Here is a 10,316-nt window from a genome sequence, read left to right as displayed (position 1 = left end):
AGAGCAGAACAAGGATAATAATAGAATACAGTGTTTTTTCAGAGTCTACATTCCATTTTTAGAGTATGGATAGTTAGCAATTTTACTCCACAGACTTACAGCTTCTGCATTTAAAAGTTTTGTTCACAACCATAAGAAAAAAATTAATGGAGATCTTGTAGAACACCCAGATACATAATGGTAGCCTTTAGGGGTCATGAGGAAGGCAAAACCCAACAAAGCAGATCACAGTGTGCCATGAACTTTGTCCTTACCCAAGACTTGCATTTGGGTAAGGAAATGCGATATATCTGAGCTGGCAATTCTTTCTGATGGCTACCAAACTCTTCCCTTGCAGACAGACAACTTTGTTATTTGTAATTTAATTAGTTCTTCCAATGTATTAGTAACCTCACTTGTCACAGCGTACTGAGTGAAGTTTTCACTGATGAGTTTAAGACTTTTTAATAGCTAGAAACTGTGAGTTAAAGTTTTCATTTATCATTACTCCAAAGGCCAAGGAAATATGGTATGCATAACAAATTTTCTTGATGGTTTTGCAGGGCTGTTCTTGGGAAACTTTGTTCTTTGAGGTAATATGCACAGGTTTCTGTAGCAAAATATTTTGCATCGTATTTGCCTATTTTGGAAACATTTTCTATACAAGAAAGTTACGTTTAATAAGTTCTCTTTATTCTGAACTTGCGTTTTGTGATGTTTTTCAGTAAATGAAATCCTATTTCCAGTCAGTAAGAGCTTTATCAGAGGAAAAACTCATTTTAACTTTCCAGATTATTATTTTCTTAAGTAGATCGATAAATTTTAAGATTTTCATATTTCTCCTAACAGTCCCCAGCTGAGACATTTGAATGCTTATACTTGGCTGAAAAGCTAGACCTATGCCAAATAACAGAAGCACAACTGCTTGTGTACATTCCCCTCTGGTGGTAACTAGTACACACTGCAGAAAGCAGTAAGTTCTGCCAAACCGCGTAAGATTAAATTCTTCAGCAGTAGTTAACTTGTCTACTTAACTTTATATTACTGCTATTTATTTCCTATATTGCATCAGCTCTTTTGCCAAGATCAAAGTTCTTTTCCTTTGGCAACACATACTTCAGCAGTATTTCTGAGCTGCTTCTTCCCACATACAAATGGTATTAAATTACAGTACTTAAAACTGCACAGTAGGAATTATCAAAGAAATAAAATAAAACTTTTAAGGCAGAGAAAGGTAGCTAGATGAAAAGCTGTTGAGAAGGGAAATAAAAAATTGTTTTTCTTATTTATTTATTTATTTATGCATATTTATAAAAGATCAGTGAATGGAAAAATCCTGACAGCTTATCAAATAATTGATGAAGGAACTGAGGATGTGCAACTGCAGGCAGACACCAGGAAAAAGTCTTTACTTCAGCTATGGTTTTAGAGGCAAAGTGAAATACATTAAACAAAAATTACACAGGTGTACATAAATTAAACAGCATTCAGAGATCACTAAATGACAAGTGTGTTAAAGTGCTTACAATTTACAAGCCAGTGGGGATTGTGGCTTGCACAACACCAAGCTCAGTAGTGTAGCTGATAGGACAGAAAGAAGGGATGCCATCAAAAGGGACCTGGACAAACTTGATAGTGGGCCCATGTAAATCTAATGAGGCTCAACAATTTCAAGTGCAAGGTGCTGCACTTGGGTCAAACACGATTACAGTCTGGGAAAACAACTCATTTAGAGCTAAAAGGACTGCTAAAAAGGACTTAGGGAATTTGGTGAATGAAAAGCTAGACATGACCATGCAGTGTGTGCTTGCAGCCCAGAAGGACAACAGTATCCTGGGTTGCATGAAAAGAGTGGCCAGCAGGGACAGGGAGGTGGTCCTCTCCCTCACTCTGCCCTAGTGAGGCCCCATCTGGAGTACTGCATCCAGGTCTGGAGCCCTTAGTACAGGAAAGATGCAGAGCTGTTGGAGCAAGTACACAGGAGTCCAGAAAGATGATCAAAGGGGTGGAATAACTCTCATGTGAAGAAGGGCTGAGGGAGTTGGGCTTGTTCAGCTTGAAGAAGAGAAGGCTTGAGGGAGACCTCACTGCAGCATTTCATTACTTAAAGAGAATTTATAGTCAGGAATGAGATCAACCTTTTACCTGGCCAGACAATTACAGGACATGTGGGAATGCTTTTAAATTAGAAGAGGGGAGATTTACATTAGATGTAAGTGGGAATTTTTTCACTCAGAGAGTGGTGAGGCACTGGCATAGGCCACCCAGAGAAGCTGTGAATGCCCATCCCTGAAGATGTTCAAGGCCAGGTTGGATGGGTCTCTCAGCAGCCTGATCTGGTGGGTAGCAACCTTGCCCACAGCAGGGAGCTGGAACTTCTAGATCTTCAAGGTGTCTTCTTACCCAAGCTATTCTATGATTCAGTGATCTTATGGTTTTATTATCCACAACAACAGGAAAATAAAAAACCTGAGTGCTGCTCAGTTTAGTAAAATTAAGAAAACATTTAGCTTTCTAGCTTCTTAGTATTCCTAATATTCTTATAGGTGACAATAAGAACATTCAGTAAGGATTTTTTTCAATAATTAAGTAAGGAGAGCTATATATAGCTAGGAAGTAATGCCTTGAAAAAATTTGAGAGTAAATTTTTGCATCTCAGAGTGAGCAATGGTCAACTGGAAGGTTTCTTTGAGTATTATTTAGATAAGGAAAGTGAAAGCATTTGCATACTGGTTAGGTGCATCTACAGATCTGGCAGAGGCTTGGACTGCCTCAACACCCAGGGGCATTTAAACACACTTTAATCTGCTGAAACAGCATACTGTAACCTGAAATAGGAAAAAAAAAAAAAGGACTTCAGCAGAGGAAAAAGCCATAGAAAATACATCAATACATCGACAAGTGAAGACAAGGATATATATTGACAGGAAATGCCACTGCGGAAAGCCTCACCAGACAACCACACCTTCCTAATTTAAAGGGCTAAGAAAAGCAAACTTAAATGTTCATTCTTCTCAAGAAGGATGAAATTTATAGACAACTAAAGCCATTATTTTAAAATTAACTTGCAGCTCTAGTACTTTATTTTCTTAACCACATGGCTGTTAATCCATATGTAAATATACAGCTTATGCATAGGTAACACAAGGGGCAGAGCCAAATCAGGGTTTTTCAAGAAATCTTCCTTCTCTCTGACTGCTCAGTGAATCTAATCCCAACAGCATGAACCTGACTACGAAGAACCCCAGCCCTGATAACATGCTGCTTTATTCTTATGTGTACATTTTACTGCAGATCCTCTGGCCTGTGCCTAGACCCTGAAATTCTCTTAGACCTTTGTTCAGAGAGGGCAGAGATGCTACAGCCAAAATGATGATAATGCCTTAGTAATTTCCTACCATATCCATAGTTCTTCAGTATTGTGCCAGTCATCATCAAGATTTATAACACTACAGGCATTCACTGTCTTGTTTAAATTTATTTACACATATACCATATTTCTATTAATTGTCTCTCTATTGTGTAAAATTCCTACCATTTTTCCTTGTGGGAAGCAGCTGTATATACAGCTTTCTATTTCCCACTTTTAATCAAAGCTTTTTCTTCTATGAATTTCATTCAAAATTTTAGCTTCCAAAATTATTTTTAACTTTTAATTGATAGGACGAGCTGGATGTGCTGAGGTACTAATCTGTCTGCGTTCCTTGCTTTATTCTTTATTTTAGGTTTCCAGAAAAGTTAAAAGACTACTGTCTTCTGTCCACTTGCTCATTATTACTTCCTCATCACATTTTCATTATCCCACTGTTACGACTGCTTGGCTCAAAATGCAGTCTCACACACTGAGGCAACAGAATTTCTTTGCATTTTGTACAATCCTTGAATATCTTTGGCACTGAGCCTATGCAAAGCATAACCAAGGCCTTAGCTTCCTGCAGGCATAAAAATTCAATTTGAAACACATTCACAGTCTTTCTTTTGGAGGGAAATAGCAGGCAATATCACTGGGGAGAATTAGTTTACCAATCATCTTTCCAGACATTTCCCTTTCCTTCTCAGAGATTTCTCCCTTAGATACAAGGTAATGGTCTGACAAGCAGCTAGTACAAAGGCTCAACAAAAATGCCTCACTACATCAAGTCCTCCAGAAGTTCCTCTTCTTCCTGTTTGTAATCTTTTAGGATTACAGATTGGAATTTGAATTTGGAGCACTGCTCTGAAACTAAAAATATTTAGCTAAACTGTCCTCATTTGTGATAAGAAGTCTAGAATAGTGCTTTAGTGACTCCCAGGATAATTTTTCTGTTTTCCTTTATTACTGTTCTTAATTTAAGAGTGTGGAGTTGAACACAATAATCAACTTTTCCATCTTGGAGCTCTAATTCCAAAAATCCAAGGACACACACTCTAACAACAGCTTAAGAAAAAGCCAAAGGGAACAGTCTTCCCAGAGCGGGGGAAAATGAGCAAAAAAGCATGGAAAACAGTCTAAAACAGACTTGTATTTTCTTTTAATTCCAGCTGAAAAAAAACAGTTGCAACCATGTGATCCTTCATGTAGGACCTGTAACAAATCTGCTGATAGGTGCACTTCATGTCCAGAAGGTAAGAGACTTCAGCTTCTTTGAGTAAGACTTGCAAAAGACAAAATATACTGTATGTTACATACTTCAATGGAATATTTGCAATGATGATCACTAGAAAGTCCATTAGCAGCTTAAGGCACAGTCTGGTAAATCAACAGCTGAAGTGAAACATCAGCGAGGAGCTAATCACATAACCTTATAAATAAGGGTAGTTGTTACTCCTTTTCTTTCACTCTAATTAAAATTTGTAGACACAATGAAAGAATTACTGAAGAGGGCTTTATTCAGAGTGATGTACTAAATAACCCTGATGATTCTTTCTAACCTTAAATTTTAGTGAAGATTGAATTATTACATTTCCCAGCTATTTCAAGAAAATGTTTAAAGAATGTTTTATTCATGTTTTCAGGAATCAGAAAGTCAGACTTTCATTAAGATGAAAGCATTTTTTGTAGCCACCATAAGCAAATCTTTTCAATGTATTTCTAACTGGTGTTTAATCCCACTTGGGTTTCTCTTTTGCTAGGAAAATTTCTTGCCCACAATAAATGTGTCTCTCAGTGCCCACAGCAAACTTTTGCTGACGTTGGAAGTAGGAAGTGTGAAATGTGCATGGACAATTGTGAGGTGTGCTCTGATCCCTGGCACTGCCAGAAGTGTCAGGCTGAACAAGGACAGTCTTTCTTCCTCCACAATGGCAGATGCTTACAGGAGTGCCCTGAGTAAGTAGCTCCTGTTACATTACTGCTCCTTATTTCCTTACTGAGCTTCTTCTCTTTTTGTCATCAAAAACCTTAATTGGCCTTTTAAAAGAAAGCTAAATGTAACTTCAGGTACTAAAAAATACCACAAGGTAAAAGTCATTTTCAGATGACCTGAGTAAATAAAATTTTCTGTGGTTTAGAGAAGAAGTGAAAAATCAAAAATGAAACTAGATACGAAATGTTATGACAGATTTTAGTGCTCCCATTGCCTTCAAAAGGACTGCAGTGTTCTAGGATGTTCTTCATGGGGACTGACAACAAGTGTCTAGTCCTTTTCCTAACCTGTCCTTTACTCACAGAAGTAGAGAGTAAGGTGTGAACAACTTATTTAGGATGCCATCTTCATGGAAATGGAAGAACTTCTTTCCTTTGAGCATGACAGAGCACTAGAACAAACTGCTCAAAGAGGCTGTAGAGTTTCCATCTCTGGATGTATTTAAAACTCATTTGGGCATTCCAACACTTTCCTGTACAACCTACACTAGAGAACCTGCTTTAGCAGAGGGTTGAAGTCAGTGATCTACAGAGGTCCCTTCCAATGATTTTGTGATTCTGTGAAGCAAGAAAGTGAATGTTTCAGAGATCTGATATAGTCGAAATAAAGTAGTCTATGAGGCTTTTCTATCCTTGGCTTACAACCTTTAATTTTTACTCTAATAAATGGAATTAACTTCACTATCTCAGGTATTCCTGTTTTCGGTGCTTTCTTTGTTAGCATTCATCAAAGCTACATATATATATATATAATTTGTGCTATGTAATATGAAACTCTTGTTTGAATCATCTTTCTTTTAAGAAAAACGTCTGGGAGAGGAGGAGCGGTAGAGAGATGGGGAGGGGGAGGAGTTTAAAAAATTGCTTCCTTTTATTTGGCAAAGTCTACTAGAGCTCAACACTCATTTCAGTCTCTGAGTTTAAAGTTCTGCAGGAATAACTGAATGCTTGTAGAGACATTCAAGGTCAAGCTGAACAGGGCTCTAAACAACCTGATCTAGCTGTAGATGTCTCTGTTCACTGCAGAGGAGATGGATTATATGACCTTTAAAAGTCCCTTCCAATTCAGACAATTCTCTGATTCCACTCTCCATTGAGGCAGAGGATTCTAGGAGATTATTTTTTAGAGTTTGTTTCGTACACCAGAGAGGAAGGGTTGATTTGCTGCACTGATAATTTCTGACAGAGGACACTGAAATAGTGAGCTAGAAGAGCACTCTAGACTGGAACAAAAAAAGAAGGGACTATCAGAAATAGATGCAGGATTATGAATAAAGATTAGGAAAAAAAAAAAGGAAGATGAGAATAGATGAGAGGAAAAGCTCTTCTTAATTTTTCTCTAGCCTTGCTCCTAATACACCTCCCGTCATCTTCTTTGGAAATGCAATCTCCAGGAAATCATATCCTGCTACCAGACTTGTTTAAGTGAAGTACATGTTTTGCTTTCCAAGTAAATTTCTTCCTTAGATTTCATCAGTGTTTGCATACATGTAAATTAACAATCATATGGAAATAGAGAGTTGCTTTTCCCTCTATCTTCTAGCATTTTCGTTTTGAGAGTATAGGCAGACTGGATTGCATCCCTCCTCTCCTAAAACATAGACCTACTTTCTTGTTGTTTTCTTCATGACTAATTGCCTCAACCTGGGCTGCCTACAGCAGCTCTCACACCATTGATGCTCCTCCTTTCCGCCTTACTGTCACCACACACAGGTGCTTAAACATTATGGGTTTATTGTCTGTTTAATCCAGCCCTTCCTTATTCTTCCCAGCCTTGACACTTGTGGTCTTCTTCCTTCTTCCATCTGGGATCAATGAGGTGATGTGTCTCATTCTTTCTCTGCCATCATCACTGAGAGTTGGTCATGGGAGTAGAGAGTCTTTCTTTTCTGAGACACTATAGACCTTATGGAAGTGGCAAACCAAGAAAGTGGTGGGAAAGGAAGTCCAATATCTCTTAGTGTAGGTATAAAAATAAGAGAAGGCCAAACTCCCTTCTTGGTACTAGCCATGCACATTTTCTGCTTGCAGTCACAGAAGATGTAAATTGAGTGGAGGACAAGTAACTAAATGTGTGAGGAACCTGTTAGATCCAATGAAATGAGTACACTGGCAAAGTCAATAGACTCACATAAGCACATAATTATTAATGGACTGGACTGTGTTAAATATATGCTGACCAACAGTTTTTTGTGTTTATTTTTACTCAATAGGGGGTACTTCAATGATTCTGGGACTTGCAAGGAATGCAGTGGTTCCTGTAAGACATGTGAAGGAAGTGCTACCAAATGCCAGTCATGCAAAAATCCTTTGCTTCTGGAGCAGTGGGAATGTAAACCTACCTGTTCACAGAAATATTTTGCCTTTGATGGAATCTGTAAACATTGCCCTGCTATGTGTCTGGAGTGCATTCACAGTGAAACATGCAAAGGTATTACAAAGAACTGCCTGTGACTTGGCTAAAATCTGTCTAGAACAGTCTAGGAGCAGACTGACAGAATAACAGACCTGAAAAGAAATTCTGTAAGCCAAACCAAACCAAACCAAAGAAAAACTCCTCTAAGACAGAGGCTAAGCAAGTGGTGCTTTATGAGGAGATTTAGTCTAAACCGGGCACCTGTAAAGCGATTTCATCTTGCTTTGTGTGTTCCTGATGTTCTTCAGAGATTTATATTGGTTTGATGCCAGCTTATTGTATTCATGTCTAAATACCTAAATACACATGCACACCACTGTAAAATACAGAATGCTTCTTTCCTAGCTTGATTGAACTTTATGTCTCTTTGCAATACTATTCACAGCAGAGAATGAAACCTTTGTAATGAAACATTTATCTAGTAATGCATGCTTAGGAAAAACTTCAACGTGCTGATGAGTCTGAATGCACACCAGAATATTCTCTGGATAGTTAATATTTAGCAAATTATTCACAAACATGGAGGAAAAAGAAAATCAAACAACACTATTAAACCAAGTACTCATAACAAAGTTAGCAACTGAATCCAAGCTCTAGCCAAACATTCTGACTAAATATTCCAACCAGATTCATATAATAACAAATCAAACAGAAGTTCAGAAATAAGCAACTATGTCCACCAGTACACAGTGGCAGAATTGTTTGGTTATTATCAATAAAAAATGAATAGCTGATTTTGCTCCTCAGATCCTTGAGAAGAAGCAGAAATGCTTCATGAGAACTAGGATACTATGGGCAATTTGGAAGGGAAAGTTAGAAGATACATTCCCAAGCCGTCTGCTTGTCTCCTGTTATGACATGCACTGTGCCCTGACATACTGAAGTCAGTGTAAGCACTTTTGCTTACGTTGTTTGTTGTTCTCTGTAGAGTGTGTGAATGGGTTCTTCCTGCATGAAGGGAAATGTGTAGAGGAGTGCCCTACCCAATTCTATGCTGAAGACAAGCACTGCTTTCCGTGCCATGGAGACTGCAAGGACTGCAATGGACCAGACTCAGACGACTGTATTGAGTGTGCAGTCAGCTACTTTGTCCTATATGATGGCATGTGTTCTGAAGAGTGCCCTGAAGGGACTTACTATGAAGATGAGACAGACGACTGTCAAGGTTGGTAGATGCTATTTTCTCCAGAATGTCAGTAAGATAGAAGTAGACTAGCAAAACACTATTCTAAAAAGACCTGCCCTTCCTGACCATGGCTATCTATGTCTTGGAAATGGAGGGGATAACAAAGGCAGAAAAAATATCAAGTGCAGTTTACAAAAATTAGAGAAACTCCAGAGAGGAAGGCAACAAAACTAGAATGTGTTTATTGAACCACTCTGGTAAAGCGCTGAGTGTTGCTGTAGACAGTAAATTGAAAATCACTACTCAGTCAGTGCAAAAGGAAACCTAAGGAACTGGCTGCACAACACCAAAAATACTGAATAGTTTGACTATGCAGAAGCAGAGATTTTTCTCTATTTCTCTCAGCCTTTCACTCTGAGATGGAGATTGCTCCTCGCAAAATTTAAATTGAAATAATAATATGAAACGTAGTATGGTGACATTCCTACTGTTTCTCCATTTCAGCATGCAATAGGACATGCAAGACTTGTTCTTCATCCGCTGCCTGCCTTACATGCAGAAACGGCCTGATCCTGAATCGTAACGGGCACTGCATGCTATCTGGACACTGCTCTCGCACCGAGTACTATGATGAGAAAACTGAGACCTGCAAAACTTGTCATAAGAAATGTTTTCACTGCTCAGGACCAACTGAACACCAGTGTATTAGTTGTGCAAATAACCGCTATCTTTTCAGTAAGTGTCTTGCTCCTATTTATAGGCTTTATTCCACACTGGCAGCATGGAATAAACAAGCTTATGTGATATTCATAAAGCAACATTTAGGACTGCTTTAGACCATCTAAATATTGCAATGTAGATCTGATAAGTAGAAGACTTGCTCAGTGATAACTACTTTTTGTAGAGCTACCTGGAAACATTGAAAGACAGAGCAAAATCGTCATTCAGGGTTGGCTACTCACAAAGACTTCTAAGTAGCAACAAATCCCATAGCTAAACAAAATGGTTGTTTTTTTTTTTTTAATTCACTTCCTTTTTACTGTCACTGTTGTTTTCTATAAAGATCTTAAGAAGAGGAGAGGGACAATCTTTTCTTTTTGTAAGCACAATGAAATCACAGTTTTCATGCTGACTTGTTTAATTCCTGCAGAAATCTGATGAGCAGATAAATACTTAAATAGAAATGTTAAAAATTGTTCCTGGATCACAATGTCAGTCTCAAGTGGATAGCTGAGATGTAAAACTACTTTGCTTTTGTGACTTGGAGTAAAAGTCTATTGTCTCAGCAACAAATTGATAAAGAGTATAAAATACTTCAATTCTTTGTAATTTTTTCAAGACAAAATTTAGAAAATCAGTTGGAGAGAAACTGATTAAAATGATCTTTCATGCCAGAAACACACAAAGTAAGCCTGAGGTGAAACTGATCCCAAGATGTTTGTGTTTAATCT

The 10,316-nt window shown here is 38.0% G+C and overlaps 1 protein-coding gene across 1 annotated transcript in view; it reads left to right on the top strand.

Moving 5' to 3' along the window:
- LOC104916661 (proprotein convertase subtilisin/kexin type 5-like) overlaps positions 1 to 10,316 on the top strand; it is a gene marked incomplete at its 5' end in the record, with an annotated part of 70,202 nt that overhangs the window by 47,520 nt on the left and 12,366 nt on the right. The window contains 5 exons of the mRNA XM_010727683.3: positions 4,501 to 4,584; positions 5,092 to 5,287; positions 7,537 to 7,754; positions 8,668 to 8,904; positions 9,370 to 9,600. Of these exons, the coding sequence (XP_010725985.2) occupies positions 4,501 to 4,584; positions 5,092 to 5,287; positions 7,537 to 7,754; positions 8,668 to 8,904; positions 9,370 to 9,600 (966 nt within the window). The remainder of the gene's footprint in view (positions 1 to 4,500; positions 4,585 to 5,091; positions 5,288 to 7,536; positions 7,755 to 8,667; positions 8,905 to 9,369; positions 9,601 to 10,316) is intronic.

Source organism: Meleagris gallopavo, unplaced genomic scaffold (assembly GCF_000146605.3).
Source record: "Meleagris gallopavo isolate NT-WF06-2002-E0010 breed Aviagen turkey brand Nicholas breeding stock unplaced genomic scaffold, Turkey_5.1 ChrUn_random_7180001927083, whole genome shotgun sequence".
In the NCBI taxonomy this organism is placed as follows: domain Eukaryota; kingdom Metazoa; phylum Chordata; class Aves; order Galliformes; family Phasianidae; genus Meleagris; species Meleagris gallopavo.
This window is presented reverse-complemented; position numbering and strand designations above follow the sequence as displayed.